Source organism: Lycium barbarum, chromosome 11 (assembly GCF_019175385.1).
Source record: "Lycium barbarum isolate Lr01 chromosome 11, ASM1917538v2, whole genome shotgun sequence".
Taxonomy (NCBI): Eukaryota; Viridiplantae; Streptophyta; class Magnoliopsida; order Solanales; family Solanaceae; genus Lycium; species Lycium barbarum.
In genome coordinates this window covers 116,427,636-116,446,184 of record NC_083347.1, presented here as the reverse complement: position 1 = coordinate 116,446,184, position 18,549 = coordinate 116,427,636, and the positions used below count along the sequence as shown (strand labels likewise).

At 35.5% G+C, this 18,549-nt stretch overlaps 1 protein-coding gene across 3 annotated transcripts; it reads right to left on the bottom strand.

The window, feature by feature from the left end:
- Positions 1 to 309: 309 nt before the first annotated feature.
- Positions 310 to 12,561, bottom strand: LOC132618274 (probable helicase MAGATAMA 3). Of its 3 annotated transcripts, XM_060333344.1 has the most exons (11): positions 12,442 to 12,561; positions 12,098 to 12,191; positions 11,614 to 11,729; positions 6,410 to 6,988; positions 4,818 to 6,215; positions 4,420 to 4,744; positions 4,032 to 4,293; positions 3,670 to 3,886; positions 2,998 to 3,359; positions 2,489 to 2,635; positions 310 to 600 (listed from the first exon to the last, which is right to left on the bottom strand). In XM_060333344.1, exons 3-11 carry the CDS (start codon positions 11,722 to 11,724, stop codon positions 570 to 572), a joined length of 3,432 nt encoding a protein of 1,143 aa, XP_060189327.1. In that variant the 5' UTR covers positions 11,725 to 11,729; positions 12,098 to 12,191; positions 12,442 to 12,561; the 3' UTR covers positions 310 to 569. The 3 variants fall into 3 exon arrangements, 2 of the variants coding, with proteins under 2 accessions (XP_060189327.1, XP_060189326.1); XR_009574037.1 differs by lacking the exon at positions 12,442 to 12,561 and having other exon boundaries at positions 2,423 to 2,635; positions 12,098 to 12,416; XM_060333343.1 differs by lacking the exon at positions 12,442 to 12,561 and having other exon boundaries at positions 12,098 to 12,416.
- Positions 12,562 to 18,549: the final 5,988 nt, after the last annotated feature.

The following is an 18,549-nucleotide window of genomic DNA, read 5'->3' as shown; positions in this document are numbered from 1 at the left end:
ACACCAATTAATATGGGTATGATGGTAAAACATGTACTTCATTTATTATTTTTTAAGGGATGTGCAAAGTTTATAATGGACAAGTAAAAGTGAACGGAGAGAGTAAAAATACACCTTTTATTTATGATTTCTTAAGTGGCGTGGAAAGAGAAAGTGGATAAAGACGGAGGAGTATTTAACAACATTGATGATAACCTAACATAGAGGTAAGTAACTAGTCATAACAAATTAAATTACACTGATGATGTAAAAAAGTCATATCATTATCTGTATAGACTTAAATCCATTGACATAACATGCACATTAAAATTCTAGAAAGCAGGTTTCTTATGTATGAATCTTTACATTTTGGTATACAGGATATCAGACAACATGGAGATCAGGATGATGCCACAATCAAATATTAAGACCTTCAAGACGATGTATTTTATTTTATATATATAAGGTCTTAGCTACATATTTTAAAGGATAGAAGGTCCATTTACAAACCGTGCACATTAACCATTGCTATATTTCAACAATATTGTAACTATTAATTACATTTCTCTCGGACCACCAGAGTTGCAGGATTAACCAGGCAGTGAATAGTACCAAGAATAACTGTCCCAAAAAAAAAAAAAAAGATAACGTTAAGAAATTAGTTGCTTTAAGATATGAATAATATAAGTTGGTGCAATTTAAATGAATTACGGAATGAAATTGAGAAGAAGTTAGACACAGTTTATGAAAGAAGTTGAAACACTAGGGACAAGGCTACCACGGAATATAGTATTCCCTCCGTTCCAATTTATGAGACATAGTCTGAATTGACACAGAGTATAAGAAAGAAATGATAACATTTGAAACTTGTGGTCTTTAAACATGTCATAGCATTTGTGTGACTATAAAAACTTTTCATGTAAAGGCAAAATGGGAAGTATAAAATTAATTGTCTCCAAAGATAGAAAATGTGTACTACTCCCTCTGTTCACTGTTACTTGTCCAGTATTCTAAAAATAGATTTTCACTTTTACTTGTAACTTTTAACATATAAAGACAAGACAATTTCTTTTTTCCTGTTTTTACCCATAGTATTAAATACTCACTTCAAATCATTTTTCAAATCCAATAAAAATATGCACCAATTAATATGGGTACATTGGTAAATTATGCACTTGTGCATAGTTAAAAGTGGACAAGTAAAAGTGAACGGAGGGAGTATTTTGGAATGAACAAATATTGTCACAAAAAATTGAACAGATGGGGTAACAATAGGCCCAGCATTTTTTGTGCCAATGTAATATATATGCCAGCATTTTTAGTGCCATTGTAATAGATATATGCCATAAAATCATCAGCAAGTTGATTTGGTTTTCACTTCGCGAAATAATTGTCCTTTCTTCATGTTGGACTTCTGAAAATTACTGGTACAACAATTGTTGGGTGTGCGAACAAAGTACCACATTGGTAGCTGGAAAGAAAAAAGAGCTACTTATAAGGAGTTGGATACTCTTAATGATGTGAGGCCTTTTAGAGAAAACCGTGCGGGCTTAGCCCAAAGCGGACAATATCACATCATGTTAAGAGTATCTTTGGGCCGTTTTAGCCCAACAACTGGTATCAGAGCCAATGGTTTGGCGGGACGAGTATGAAGATGGCGGAGTGTGGCGTGCGGCCCGACTTAGCGCCTTTGCCCGTCTATGGGCTAGTTTACGACCTTTACCCGTAGCTTTGAAGACACATTCACAGCCTTTGGGCTTCGGTGGCCATAAATACTTTGACAATGTGGGTGACACAGAGACATTGTTAGGTGTGCGAACAAAGTACCACATTGGTAGCTGAAAAGAAAAAGGAGCTATTTATAAGGAGTTGGATACTCTTAATGATGTGAGGCCTTTTGGGGAAAACCGTGCGGACTTGGCCCAAAGCGGACAATATCACATCATGTTAAGAGTATCTTTGGACCGTTTTAGCCCAACAACTGGTATCAGAGCCAATGGTTTGGCGGGATGAGTATGAATATGGCGGAGTGTGGCGTGGGGCCCGGCTTAGTGCCTTTGCCCGTCTATGGGCCGGTTTACGACCTTTACCCGTAGCTTTGAAAACGCATTCACAGCCTTTGGGCTTCGGTGACCGTAAATACTCTGACAGTGTGGGTGACACACAGACATGTTGAATCTCTGATCTATGGTATGATAATGAGCCACGTGGAACTTAGTTCAAGGGGGAGATTGTTGGGTGTGTGAACAAAGTACCACATTGGTAGCTGGAAAGAAAAAAGAGCTATTTATAAGGAGTTGGATACTCTTAATGATGTGAGGCCTTTCAGGAAAAACCGTGCGGGCTTGGCCCAAAGCGGACAATATCACATCATGTTAAGAGTATCTTTAATGAGTAGAGTTAGTAACGAAGATTGATCTAACAACATAAAAAGAGTATTTACCAAAACACAAGCATATATCACAGTTCAGTTTCACTTTTTCATGTGGTATTTGCAACCTATACTCACTTGAAACTTCTTGAAGATCCTGGTTTATCGCTCAAACTCATCCCTCCCAATTGACGTGCCAAGTTGTCTTCTCGGTCATCATGAGCCGAGCTGGTTCTTGAGACAACATTTCCATCAATTGGCCAAGTCATTGGAAATACAAAGTTCCTACAGAAAATGAAGACTTGTGAGTCAGCATTTCAATAATCCAAAAATATATACAACTTATATATATATATATGCAGAGACGACTAGACATAAATTTAGATCAGAAAAAATAACTAATACATGTTCATGGAGTACTTCCACTGTTATTAGGAAGACAACAAATTAACTTACATACACTGACAATATAAAGAATTTTTACAGCCTACCTCAATTTACTACTAATTAGTTGCACTTGTTATGGTAAAGTTACTTATCGTTATCTTTTAGGTGACCTGAATTCTTTTACAATGTCAGTGTACAAAAGCTAAGTAAACGACAAGACAGCAATTTAGATGATCAGAGAAAAAAAAGATATTTTGTACCTTTCCACACGTTTGTATTTGCAACGATTCATCATATCCACTGTATATTTACTAAAATGGATGTCAAGGGCCTTTGCCAACTTTGGTATATGATATCCTGGTAAAATATCCCATATCTTTAATACTTGAACGTACGTCGAGTTCTGCTGCTGAATATCTATAGTCCAAATCAGTTTTAGGTGCTTGACCCAATACACCTCCAACAGTACAGAAGAATTCCCGCCCTTGTTGCTGAATGTGCTGTTCTTTTCCGACTTACGCCAACCACTTGAAAGTTTCACCAAAAGGGAAACCACTTTCTTACCGATCTCCACATCCCTAATTAAAGCGATGGACTTTGAGAAATCCTCGCTAAATATAACCTGTTATATTGTAAGAGCAAATATCCTTTTATTTCTCAATTTGAAAACAAAATTTAAGATTAAAAAGACTACAAAACACTAACACCTTTGAAATTTTGGCTTACTTTACAAGCAAATTCCAGATTTAAGAAATAAAATCTAAGATTGGAAAACTACTTCTTGAACATGAATTGCCCAACAGTTGTTTGAATAGGCATAGGGGGTAATGGGGTTAAGTAAGGTCTATAAATTGTTAAAAGTACGCAATTGACTCAAAGAAAGAGTGAAAGAGAACGCATATATTCATCATAGGCCAAATGAAGCAGCATACCTTCCACTTGGCTGTTTGGAATATAGAGGAGTCCGTTCTGAGTAACATTTTTAGCTGGCCAAATTCAGTGGTCGCATTCAAATTTGCTTGATTCAATCGCTTGTCTTCAGTAACATCAAAGTAACAGCCACGAGCCTTGGCATCAATGACTAAATTCTTCCATATGGAACCACTGTTAACCAAAGTTGTGCCATTTCCCAATATCCAAAGGCAGTATCTACATAAGCCAAGGAAATAATTAAGAACATGTTCGTCAATTATCTTCTTGTTAAAGAGGAAAATATATAAGAATAGCCGATTCGAACCAATCCATGATATTCAAACATTTTGAATTGTAGTAATGTTGACCACCAAATAAGCACCTTGCTCGTGTCAGTGCCACGTTAGCTCTCTGAAGATTAGAGAGGAAACCAACTGATCCACCAAGATTACAACGAACAGTAGAGATAATAATCACATCCTCTTCACCACCTTGAAAACCATCAACGGAGCGTACGTTCACTGAGAAGTCACTCTTAACATCTGTGCTATATGTCTTGCCAAGAATTTGTTGAATAGCATAAACTTGAGCCTTGTAAGGAGATATACAACCAACACGAACTTTTTGTTTTGAAGAGACAAATTCTGTAGGTGAGATAATATTATCAGGTCTGCCAACACATTTGACATGCAAACCAAGATACAGTAGAGAAAACTAGAAAAAAATTATCTCAAGCAGCAAATTAGGTCCTGGAAGGATAAGAATGTTACCTTTGTGAAGGTTGGCAAGTATCTCAGCTACAACGAAAGCTTCTGCCTTATTTCTCGTGCTGTGTTTGTCATCAACCTCCTCACTTCCAGTACTTACGTTAATGAATGAATAGGAGCCAAACATACTTCCTTTAAGAAATCTCTTCTCATATTCTGCTCCTTTCACATTAGGACCATCCATAATTTTCTTCTGATAGAACTCTCTATTCGGGAACATACTTATTTTCGGATGCATCCTATATTGAACATTGAGAAGGTGCCTCTTGTGTCCTAAAATTACTAGCCTTTCAAATAAGCTCCTGCCGAACTCTGCCTTCTCACAGATCTGTATATAAAAGAGCAATAATTTTAAAAACAAGTAATTTTAAAAACAAGTTGTAAAGAGATTAACTAATAACCTTGCTCTGAACCATTGCAGGCAATTGTTTCTCATCTCCGATGAGTATAACATGGCGGAGACCGGGGAGTTGTAACGGAATAGTGGATTCACATTCTTTCAGCTGAGCGGCTTCATCAATTATCACCATCTCCATTGGCGTCATTCCTTCTGTGTGCAACTTCATTGAGCTAGAAGCCGTGCAGAAAATCAAACACGCACCTTTCAGACAAAAACTTCGGATTTGGTAGTCCTCGATGAAATTGGGAAGAGAGATACTTTCGTTAAGAAATTTCAATACTTTTATGCATTCTGTTTTCATTGCACGAATATTAAAAAGTCTTGTCTTATTCCTTGTAACAAATCCCGGCAGAATTTCTCTTAATCCTTCAGATGGTTCCACAGTAGCAGACAATTTTCCAAGACTTTGAAGCATCTCAAGTAGTCTGATCATTTCCTTTGCTACTTCCAGTGAAATGAAAGAAGTAGGTAGATGTGTGTACAAGCTCGTTAGGCAAAATATTAACTGGTTGTGGATCCATTTGAATCTTTTGTTAACAAACTCCTCAAATGTCCACACAACAGCTTCTTTGTTGCTCGCCTCCCCTTTGTTCTTGACCTTGTTCGCTTCGTCAGTTGCTTTCGAGTTGTTCTTCTTTTGAGAATTTTGTTTATCGTTCTTCTTGTTCTCTTTTAAGGTGTCAAGGACAAATTTCTTCCACAACTTACTCTTTCTATTTTTTTTGAGTCCTTGGTCGTTGATCTTTCCATCTTTTTCGCCTAAAATAGATTCTTGACTAGTAACACTTCCTTTTTCTCCCTCTTCCTCATCATCTATATCCTCAGTATCATCACTGTCATGGTCCTTATCCTTTTGCTTTTCTAAGTACTTACGATATTGCTCTTTGGGATCCTCAAGCAAACATATCATAGACTGTATACCAATTCTCCAACCATTATACGGAGACAAGCAACTAACAAGAGCAGCAACACGGTTGTCAAGAAATACATCGAACAGATCTTCATGATCATCTATCTTCATTCTTTCCCCATTACCAAATAAGACGATGTCTCCTAAACCATATGTGTCATATTGTGGAAAGTGTTGTACATTCTGCATCAGCCTCTTTGTAACTCCTAACACAGCAATGTTCGTGGGTGCACAGGTCAAAATTCTACATTTCATCTGTAACAGGACATAAAGTAAAGAGGCAACTGTTTTGGTCTTCCCGGTTCCGGGAGGACCCCAAATTAGCTTTACCATATTCCGGTGAGCACATTCTCTTGTAGCAATACAACTTATAACAGCCTCTTGTTGAGCATTGTCTAGCTCAAAGGACTGTGCAATGGCTCTTGAAATTGATAAAGCAGCATTAGTTTTAGGTTCTCTAACGGAGCAAAGGGAGCAGTCAACTTCACCCTACAAACAATTGAAATTTACTAGACCTCAATAAATGTAAACCAGAAGCTAGATTAACTGTGTGATTTCACGTATCGACACTATAGCAGTAAAGTCAAACAAAGTACCTTTTTGTCACACTATACTCAACATAGTAAAGTCAAACTATTTATTGTCACATTAAAGTTCAAGAAGGAAAGAAGGTGTTAACTTACAATATCCGGATCACTTTTCAACACGGTCTTAATTATCTCCAAGTTTGCATTTTCAGGGTCTGAATGCAATGCATTCCATATTCGAATATTCGTTGTTAAATTAGAAAGATACACGATAAAAAGCTTGTCCTCATGTTCACCCTTTGCCCTATCCGGTTTCTGAAACGGAATAAGCTGTGAAGATAGGATAGGTATCCTGTCTGAATCTTCATTTTTCATCCCTTGAACAATAGCCATGATATAAGATCTCTTAGGCCTATTCAAATCCTCAATTCTTCTTGGTCTCACATCTGTTAGCGCGATCAGATCACCAACCTCTGGCTTGTATTTCGATTCATTTTTTGCTTCACTTTTCTCTCCTTCTCCCTCTTTAGTTCTTTTCAACAAAATATTGTAATATAAACCTTTGGGAGGCTTAAAGTCTTTTGATATTTTAACATCAAGAACCTCGAGTGCAGGGGCTCGCCAAACTGTGGAAAATTTTGAGAGCAAATCAGCATGTGTTTCTTCAACAAGTGGAGTAACGAATGACCTCAGGTATTGATCAATCGACTCAAATGTCTCTGGAATATCTTTAACCTGTAACAGACAGAGAATGGGAGATAGGATTAGCAACTTGGCCAATCACACACAAAGGGAAAAGAAAATACAAAATGTTTCAAGAAGGATATAGAATAAGAAACTAGAAATACACAGTAACATAAACACAAGCGGAAAATAGTGCTGCATCTTGATTTCGTTAATACAAATTTGAGACTGTGAAGAAGTAAAGTTGATTTTTTGGAGGTATAAAAAATCCTAGATATTTAGTAAGAGATCTAGAATAGTCTAGTGTAGGATCTTGGAAAATTATCTTAAACAAAAATCTAGATATTCTAGAGTAGTGTTAGAAGATAAGGCTAACTAGATATTTTGTAGATATATCTAGATAATTCTATCTAGAACCATCCCTAGACAAGTATAAATAGGGGTGGCCTTAGTCATTTGTAACCAAGCCAAGTTAACCAACACAACCCACTTCAAAGCAATTCAAGTAAATACTTCCTTTCCAAAGCTTCATCTTCTTTAGTTGAATCTTCCAATCTTAGTTAACGATCTTGGGCTAGCAGAAGGTCTCTCTGATTTACCTTTTCTTCTGCTATATTTCTCTACATGGTATCAGAGTCATAGCAGTAGTTGGCTTCTGGATTTTATTTCAAGATCGGATTAGTGGTAGATTCAACTGGTTTCTCTAAATGGATTTGAGCGGTCGTGTTAATGGACTGGGGATGGAATTGTTGAACCAGTCCAATTACAAGGTATGGAAAACATGTATGGAGTCATACCTTGTGGGTGAGGATTTGTGGGATGTTGTCAATGGAAGTTACATAAGTCCTCCTTCTGAAGGACCGAAAAATAGCAACGCATACAAGAAGTGGAAGCAGATTAATGCGAAAGAGGAGTTCATCCTAAAGAGGGCCATTTCTCACAACTTATTTGATCATATTATTAGGTGCAAATCAGCTCATGAGATATGGAGGACCCTCGATCGGCTGTTCAACAAGAAGGATGAAGCCCGGCTGCAAATACTGGAGAATGAATTGGCGAACACCACTCAAGGTAATCTTTCTATTGCCGAGTACTTTTTGAGGATTAAGAACTTATGTTCAGAGATCTCTTTATTAAATACGGATGAGGCTATCTCTGAAGCACGAATGAGAAGAATTATCATTTGTGGTCTGAAGCCAGAATATATTCTTTTTGTTACATCAATTCAAGGATGGGCTCAACAACCATCCTTGGAGGAGTTTGAGAATTTGTTGTCATCATAGGAGCGACTAGCCAAACAAATGGCTAGTGTATGTTTTAAAGAAGGGGAAGGAAATGCTCTTGTAGCTTACAAGAGGAATTTTAAAGGAAGACAAAGGCGAAGTAGCTCAAGAGAGATGACACATTCTCAATTCCATGAGGGGTCAATCTCGCCAAGACAGAAGGAAGAGTAATCTAATAAGGGTAAGAAGACTTTTAAATGTTATCGATGTGGTGAAGTAGGACACATAAAAAGATTTTGCCGAGCCAAGGAAAGTAACATGGCTCAAACTGAGAGAGCTCCTGAAGAAGAAGGCTGGGGAAGGTGCTTCATAGTTAAGACTCGAGTAGTAGATGCCTTGGCTTCTCTCAATTTCGAAAGAGACCGGATCGTGGATTCAAGATGTGGGCGCCATCTCAATGAAGATGAATCTAAATTTTTCAACTTCCAAGAAAACAATGGTTGTGATGTCATTGTGACATCAGATAATACGGTCCATCACGTGGAAAAGGAAGATATTGGTGTCATCAACAAAAAGCAAGAAGATTCCAAAGACGTTCAGAGTAGTGACGTGGTAGCTGCTACCGAGGAAATCAACGAAGCAGATTCTGAAACTGGTAATAAAAGTATAGGCGTAGAGGGTATTGAAGTGGAACCTCAGCATGAAGTGTCTGAAACTATACATGGCAACGAGGACCATTTTGGAGAAAGCATTGAGGGAGTTGTAATGGAAGTTGAAGTCTCTGGTCAATCATCCGCCGTATCAGAGTCAATCACTAGCTCAGATCAAATACTGGAAGCAGAAGGAGAAGCCAGCGGTCAAATAAATGAAGAGGTTAACCTTGAAAGATCAATTTCATATAGTGGTGGATCCTATGTTGGTGTTGAGTCTTCAAAGGGTATTCATGGTCAGATCGTCATCGACTCAGATGGTTCTCCAGATAACACAATTGTTAAGGAGCTAAGAGAAAGGGGGAGTCTGGAAACTCAAGAATGTGAAGTTCAGCATGAAGATGAGTCACATGGTTCGCAAAGGCCAAAAAGAAATAGTGGCAAATCCGCTCGCTACCGAGATGAAAATTTTATCAAGACATATTCACGTTTCTTTGGAGGCTCAATTATTAGCGGAAAACCATCATCATTTGAAGAAGAAAGAAGTGTCGGGAAAATATTGTTGAGATCTTCACCAAGGCACGCCCAAAAGCTTCTGTTGAGTTCTTCCGCAACAAGCTCAGGGTAGTTTCCAAAAAATCACTTTAGGGGGAGTGTGAAGAAGTAAAGTTGATTTTTTGGAGGTACAAAAAATCCTAGATATTTAGTAAGAGATCTAGAATAGTCTAGTGTAGGATCTTGGATAATTATCTTAAAGAAAAATCTAGATATTCTAGAGTAGTGTTAGAAGATAAGGATAACTAGATATTTTGTAGATATATCTAGATAATTCTATCTAGAACCATCCCTAGACAAGTATAAATAGGGGTGACCTTAGTCATTTGTAACCAAGCCAAGTTAACCAACACAACCCATTTCAAAGCAATTCAAGTAAATACTTCCTTTCCAAAGCTTCCTCTTCTTTTGTTGAATCTTCCGATCTTAGTTAACGATCTTGGGCTAGCAGAAGGTCTCTCTGATTTACCTTTTCTTCTGCTATATTTCTCTACAGAGACTCTCCAATGTGCAAGGTTGTACACCTACTTCACTCTTAGCCAATACAATTAACTACAAGATATGAGACTCTTTGTGGAAACTTTAGAGTTGCTGTGAATCATTATCTATCCAAACTTATTCACCGCAACCCCTAAGTAACTATTCATGATGACTTTAGTAGCAACTACTGATAGATCTCCACAAATACTTTTTCTGCCAAATTCTGTTCCTTAATAGAAATAAGAGAAATTTAAGACTCCACATTCATGGCAACCTAAGTATAGTCGCCACTAAAGTGTTACTTTATGTGTCAACTACAAGTCTACAAGGATCACCATTAATACAATCACTTCCTAGGGTAAATTTCATGAATGGTCACTTAAATATCATTTGTTTTTTTTCAAAGTCACTTAACAATGTTTTCTAATACAAAAGTCACATAACAATCGCTTTTTTTTCACTAAAGTCGCTTAAATATGTTTTCTAACACAAAAGTCACACCTACTAAAAATCAACTTCCAATGAGTAATTTTTTTTTTTAATCGGATAGATACAAACTCAATTAAAAAAAATCGAGCAGATCCAAAAGCCGATCCAAAACTCATATCCAGATATTAAAATACCAAAGGCTGAATAAATTTGAAAAAAACAATTAGCACAAGGTTATGTTTTCGATGAAAATAATAGGAGTAATAACTATTACTCCGTATAATTCAATTTCCTACTATCCAACAACATGTAACACTTTTCTATATACAATATTGAAAAAAAGGCCAATAAAATTCAAACATTTTTGGCTTGAGAGTCCCTAGAGAGAAGGGTCGTATATTTGGTGAAGGGTTGGTTTTGCTTTTTTAATATTTTAATAAATGCATGAGTTTTGGATCGGGTCGATTCTTTTTAATTGAGTTTGTATCTATTAGATTAAAAATAGAAAAAATATTTAAAAAATATTACCCATCGGAAGTTGAATTTTTCTGTAGGTGCAATTTTTTGTGTTAGTAAGCTCTGTGACTTTTGTGTTAGAAGATATAATTAAGTGACTTTGGTGTAAAAAAGTGATAGTTATGTGACTTTGGTGGAAAAAAATAATAGTAATGTGACATTTGTGTTAGAAGACATAGTTAAGTGACTTTGGTGAAAAAAAGTGATAGTTGTGTGACTTTTGTGCTAGAAAATATAGTTAAGTGATTTTGGTGAAAAAAAATAATAATTAAGTGACTATTCATGAAATTTACCCTCACTTCCTAGCGACCTAAACAAAGTGTCATGTAAACTATTAGCACTACTTTTTACAGTGATTAGTTGTCACAAAAGAACTTATTTCTTGTAATGATTCAACACAAGGTATGATTGTGCCATAAACATAAAGGCTTCTACAACTGCAAAACAGACAATTGGAAGTTGGAAAGGATCATCCTGTCCAAGCATCGAAACGCCTTCCATATTGTGGATGTGAAAGTTAATTAAAGATTCAAAAATGAAGAAAATCCCACATGTGATCAATAATAACTATAATAAATCTGCAGATTTTGCCAACACTAGCTTGGCTTACTAGAAAACTACTTCTGGGCATGCATATGCAATAGCAAATCCAACTACTGATTCACATTTTGTCCCTATATTATTAATACAAGATGGAATTAGATATACATTTCAGAACTCAATCTCTCAACTTAGAACAAACAATGTCTAAATTGTTAATCCGGCATGTCAGCATATGAACACAAAGAAATTAAGATCGTGTCTTTGTAAGATTAATTCAAACCTTGTCTCTGTAAAGATCTTTGTTCAACACATCCTTTAAAGACCAAGAAAACACCAAATCCACTAAACCAGGAACTTTTTTCTCTTTTTTCTTGTTTGTCGTGCTTGCCATCTTCCCTAGTAATCAAAAAAAAAAAAAAAATCACCAATCATCATCATGCAAGAACAAATAGAAGGAAAAATTAGAGCTTTACCTTTGTCTTTATTCTTCTGGGATATATTATGAGTTTTTCATTATTTTATATTATACTGTGTAATATAGTAGTCATCAAAATAAACAAATAAACAATATCATCATCAGCATCACAATGCACGAACAAATAAAAGGAAAATTCAAGACTTTACCTTTGGTCTATATTCTTCTGGGATTATGAGTTTTTGATTACTTTATGTTATAGGTAATATAGCAGTCATCAAAATAAAATAAAAAACAACAACATCATAATGCAAGAACAAATAGATGGAAACTTCAAGACTTTAATTACCTTTGTATCTCTTCTTCTTGGATTATGAACTTTTAATTACTTGCTAAGAAAATTTTCCAGGGCTGTGATTTATGCAACTAAATATTCTCTACTGCTGCATTCACCAAAAATGATGAAAGTTATAAGCAAGAATGAGGAAAGTGATAAGGAACTTTAATGTAGCAAATTAAAGCTCCAATGAAATTGCAGACATATAGCTTTCTTAGAAAAAGAATTTTTTTCGTACAATCATAGGATAAAAAGGAGAAAAAGTAAGGAACAAAGATCACAAAGACCCAACAAGGTTGACGAGGAGTCAACAACCTAAATATAGAATTAAAAAAACATAGATATATTTTGCTTACTCAAAGCTTAAGGAAAGTTATATATATTAATATTCCATATATGTTGGTGTCATTATACTGTAGCAAAAGTTGAAAAGATTCCTAAGGCTGCAATGAAGGTAGAGGAACATGTTGAGAGAAGCTACAAGGAAGACTTACAATCGAAGTTATTAGGCCAAATAAAAGAGGAAATTAGCTAAAAGGGGTCTTTACAAAAATGAATTGAAGTATATGACCCTCACACCCTATGTATACATGGACGATTCTGAAATAACACATAGGCGATGTGTTATTATTTTGTTGAGGGTCATTTAATCGATTCATATAATTGGGCAACTTATATCAAGTGTTTAAATCGTGAAAAACATATTTACACATCAGTTCACTTAAAAAATAATTATAAGTAATTATTCAACATGTACTCCCTCTGTCCCAAAAAGATTGTCTTAGTTTGACTTGGCACAAAGTTTAAGAAAATAAAGGAAATTTTTTAAAATATGTGGTCCAAATTTGTGTGGCTGTAAATTATCTCATAAAGTTAAAGTGTTTCTAAATATAGAAATGTGTCAATCGTTTTTGGACAAACTAATAAGGAAAGTAAGACAATCTTTTTGGGACAGAGGGATAATAACTATTGTTTGGTAACGTGGAATAAACTATGAGTAACTTGTTATAATTAACCGGTTATCACAATGATTGTGCAAATATATTTTACATTATTACACTATTTGTATATATAATTTATGAAAATATTTAACTCGTATAGACTAAACAATACTATTATACTTAACATGTTTCAACAAATAAAGTAAGGTCACCACATTAAAACTTGTTAAGAAAAGTTAACCTATAAGTAACTGTATTTGGTTGGATAAATTAGTTATATATGAAAGAATTAACCTGTAAACACGCTAATTGATATTTACTTACATGTTACAATAAATTAAGTAAAGTCACCATATTATTTTTGGTAAATCAAAATTACCATATTAAAACTCGTAAATGTTAAGAATATACTCTCTCCATCTCAAATTATTTGTTGTGGTTACTGAAAATAATTATCTCAAATTATTTGTCGTTTTAGATGTTAAAGGCATGCACAATTAATTATTTTTGGTAAATATTTGCCCGCACCGAGTGTGTACACCAAATCATTGCAATTTACTATGGTTAAGTGATTTAATGAAGTGCATATAAACATTAATTAATCATGGTTAATTGATAGTTGTATACATTCAAACAAATATCGTACAAATTGGTTTGATGTAAACACCCGGTGGAGGTAAGTTTTTACCATTATTTTTTTCTCATTTTACCCTTTGTAAAATTTTGTCATTATTGGAGATGACACATAAATAGAGTAATAGAGTTAACATTTAATGAATGGAGATTATAACTTAAACATAAATAAGGATAAAGTTAGTCAAATAACCTTCAAATTAATATTTCTTAAGGGGCGTGTAAAATAAAAAAGCCACAGATAATTTGAGGAGGAGGAGTATTAGTTAACCTATACTGTAGTAAATTAACTTGGTAGCATTAAGTAGCTATAGACTTTTCTCATAACCAAAAAGAAAGAAATTAAATACCTACGTATGAAAACAGGAATAAATTTTGTCAATTTAAATGATTGCAATGAAGCAATGATAAAAGTGAAGTCATGCGTGGGAATAGGAAATGTACCAAAACGCCACGTGAAAGTGATTTTTGGGGGGGTCGTTCGTTTCCTTCGTTGGGAATTAAAGTGATTTCAAAATTTTCCATCACTTTAATTACCTCAATGGAAAATTTATTCGTTTTTCATTTGCCATAACTTAGACTGGTGAACTTTGTTAGAATGAATTGAAAGCTATTGTACTAACTAATTTTTCCTGCCGACGTCTATTCCTATGTTTCTCTCTGAGTAAATATGCTTCAAATCACAGACTTATAAACCACATTATAATTTGTAACCAACCGCGTTATATTTCCTCTACTTCAATTTACTTGGCATAATTTACATTATATTTCCCCTCTTTCAATTTATGTGGCATAATTGGAATTAATATAAATTTTAAGAACAAAATAAGGGCTTTTGAAACTTGTAGTGTCACGCCTTCAAACTGCGGCGGGACATTATCATAAAATTGAATGAAAAGAAATGTAATAACCCGACCTTTAATTTTGCACAAATATGATTTAGATTGTACTCTGAAACTTTGAATTAATGGTATAACTATTTGGAACTTGTTGGATGGTCGGGATTGAAACCCAAAGGCTCGGTTGTGTTTCTGCAAATGTTGTACCATGTAGAAATTAAACATCTTTTGACGATGATTGGTACATCACGATTGTGTAGGGTAGTTGAAGGGTTGACTGGTCAAGGGGATTTTGCTCTCTGCAACCACGAACGCAGGAGTCAACTAGTTGCCTTAGTACGAACGTATGGAATTGAGTCAGGAACACGAAGAAGGGCTGCACGTTGACCAACTGTCAACAATATTCTGGGAACGTGAGGAGTTAATTAGCCGATCGCATATGGTCCAACAGTGTTGTACTTCATTATCACGAGGGACTCTTTATCGCGATGAAGGGACAAATCAGATGAGGGCACTTTTGGCAACGAGGAGCTCGTGGAGATGTAATTAAGGCATGAATTTCGACTTGAATCATCAAGGTAATGATTCTCTATCCCCCTAAGATGATTATATTTGATTTTGATGAAACTTTAACCTTGAAGCCATGTGATTTGAATACCTAAATTAAGAAATTTTCACCTATTTTACTAATTAGGCATTTGGGAATTTGACTTGAATCAAAACTTGATTATTGGAATGAAATCATTAGCTCCAGGACAGGTAGCCGGTCCATGCAAGTTGTTTCGAAATCTGACCGGGTTAACCACATGGTGACTTTAAAAGCTTGATATGATGAAGTCAATGACATTTTACCATGATTTATAACTGAATTGTAAAATTGAACATGCATACTGATGCATTGATTATTAAGCTGTACTGTTTCTATACAAGTCGGAATGCATTAACACGACTTCATGTTCTCAATTGATATTATTATGATTGCACTGTTTGTCATTTGAGCTATGACTTATGAGTTGAGATGGTATCAGTCCCTTACAAGCTGTGGGCAGGGGCGAATTTGTGTGTAAATTTTGGGTCACGGGAACACATGATCGCTCGACTAATCTCGATATATTATGTGTATAATTCTGAAAATATATCTAATATTAGCTAAGTGAACACATGGTCATAATAGGCTGAGTGGAGTACTGGTCAAAGGTTATATTTGTATTCTCAAGGTTAATTTTTGCTATTATTTTCTAAAGCTACCTTTTTACCTTCCTTTTTATATTATTACTCAAGTAAAAAAGTATTTTTTACTTCATATTGCATCATATACTTTTCTTTCCTTTATTTCTAATTATACCAAGTCCCAATAAGTAAAAAAAAAAAAAAAACACTCCATGGCTGCACTACAACGATGAACTCATGAGTCATGACAATCAATAAACTTAGAAACCAATGCAATTAATTATCTTTTGCTCAGGAAGTCGATGTCCCCATAAAAATTTATATCTTATTGTAGGAAATCAATCCGTGATCTGTATTGATGTATGAAAGTCATTATATACAAAGTAGGTATCTCACTAGCAGCATAATACTAGGCTAAATTATAGGACCTAATTACTATACATAAGGAAGAGAATATTTACAATATTTACGTAGACTTATTACATAGTCTATCACACCCCCGCAGTTGAAGCGAGAGGTTATCGTACGCTTAGACTATCCCTGAAATCATCAAAGAGCACGCGCGGAAGACCTTTAGTGAAGATTTCTGCGATCTGGTAACGGGACGGGACGTGAAGAACACGGACTTCTCCACGGGCAACTTTATCACGTACGAAATTGTAACACCCCGCATCTTGGAACTGAGTTTAAGCTCATATTATTAGAGTTCTAGTGGAAACATTGAAGGTTTGAACGTTTTGCGAAAATGGTTGATAGGCCTAGTTCGGGCAGCAATAACTCCTTGATCGGTTTGGAATTTTAGAAGGTACTATCAATGAAGTTTTAGTACGTAGAAATACCTTCCTAACGATATAAGGATCAAGACAATCAGAGATCGGAGCAAGGAGATATGATCGTCTCAATATGGCTAATAGTAAGGCACTTGAAATCCTATAGAATCGGCTAAGTTTTTGATACGTCTGCCTTCCAGTCAAATTTCATGAACATCCGTTGGGAATTTGAGAAAACTTCCTTGATGAAAGTTGTATCCCTTTGAAATATATTTCCAACGGTATCTTACGGGGGTCAAACGGACATCTGTGCAAAGAGTTATGCCCATTTTACTGAAGCATGTTCGCTGGAAATTCTGCCAGCGTAACGGTGACGTTACGGACCGTAACACGTGTTACGGGCCGTAACAGTGGACCGTAACGTCCCGAAAATTTCCAGAACCTCACTGAAAATTTTCACCAAGGTACGGTACCAAGTTACGGTCCGTACCTCGTGTTACGGGACCGTAACAGTGACCGTATCTTGGTCCGTATGTGCGTTTCGGGTCACCTGACTTCGGGAGGCCATAAACCTATCATAACTTGGGAATTTGGGAAAACTCAAAGAACGGAAGTTTTAGATAATTGAAATACCTTTCCAACCATAGGTTGTGGGTTCACATGCGACATCGGGATAGGGAGATATGGACGTTTTAAGACAGAAAGGTCCCAACCCGTTTTCAAGTTAGGTCAAACCCATTTCCCCTTGGTATATAAGGGAAATATAACCCTAGCAGCCCATTTTTTTCTCCAAATTCAGATTTTAGAGAGAGGAAGTGAGAGAGGGGAAATTAGAGAGAGAAAGTAGAAAATCAACCAAGTTTAAGGCCCCGAATCCCAAAGCTCGTGAAGGATAAATTGTAGTACAAGTTGTTGTCGTCATTTTGAGCTAAAGATCGGACTTGGGGGTGTTGATTTCGTGATTACTACTCTTGAAAGGTAATGTTTCTACTCCCTAATCATTTATGGTTGTGAATTGATGAATTCTTGGGAGAATAATAATTGGGTTTGATGAAGAGAATTATATGAACTATGTTAGAGTTGTTGGATTGTTGACTTGGGATTGTTGTATTCATATGGTTGATGAAGAATGATGTTAATTACATCTAATTGATATTGTAGAATTAGCTAGAAGTAATATAATGGGGATTGGGTGAAGAAAACACCATTAATGAAGGTTATAGAGCTTCATGCCCACTAAGTGTTTGATAAAATGCTTAGATGAACAAAACATGGATATTGTTGCTAATATAGAATCCCTATGGCTTGTATTGTTATAGATTGAAGTTGAAGGGATTGGAGGACATTATGATACGCTCAAAAGCGGGAAGTTAAGGTATGTAGAACTTCCATCCACATGTGGGAATCTCTACGTTCTTCCCCATGATCCGTTTCGTAAAAATCTATGAAGTTCAAATCCTAGGGCATTAAATCCAACATATTGGTAGCCCGTAATTATGTATGTATGTACACGAATTTCGTATCTATGTTCGTTGTTGTATTCCTAATCTTCCATTATTGATATTAGGAATCCTAGCTTAATCCATGAATCATGAATTCCTCCTCATGTGTTCTCATTATGTTCATATGAAACTTTATGATTTTATCTAGCAAGTTACAAGCATGTTTTCAAGTCAATTATATATATGATTTCGAAATATTCTTATTACTCATGAATCAAGAACATGTTTGCAAGATTTTGACAAGTTATCTTATGAAACTATTTTACAAGTTATTTCATGAAACCATGTTTACAAAATTATTGCATGAAACCATGTTTACAAGTTATTTCGTGAAATCATGATTACAAGACAAGTACAAGTTGATTCACGAAACCATGTTACAAGTTATTTCGTGGAATCATGATTACAAGTTAATTCACGAAAATCATGGGCTTCTTAGCCAATTATATTATGTTCATGTTTTTGGGAGTTGCACGAATTACCGAGAAGGTTCAGATAGCCTGAAACTATGTAGCCACCATAGGACAAGGATCGCTCCACCCAGTTAGGACGATACCTTAATTTCACACTGAATGGTTCCATCAGGTACGTTATTACCTTATACCCTGG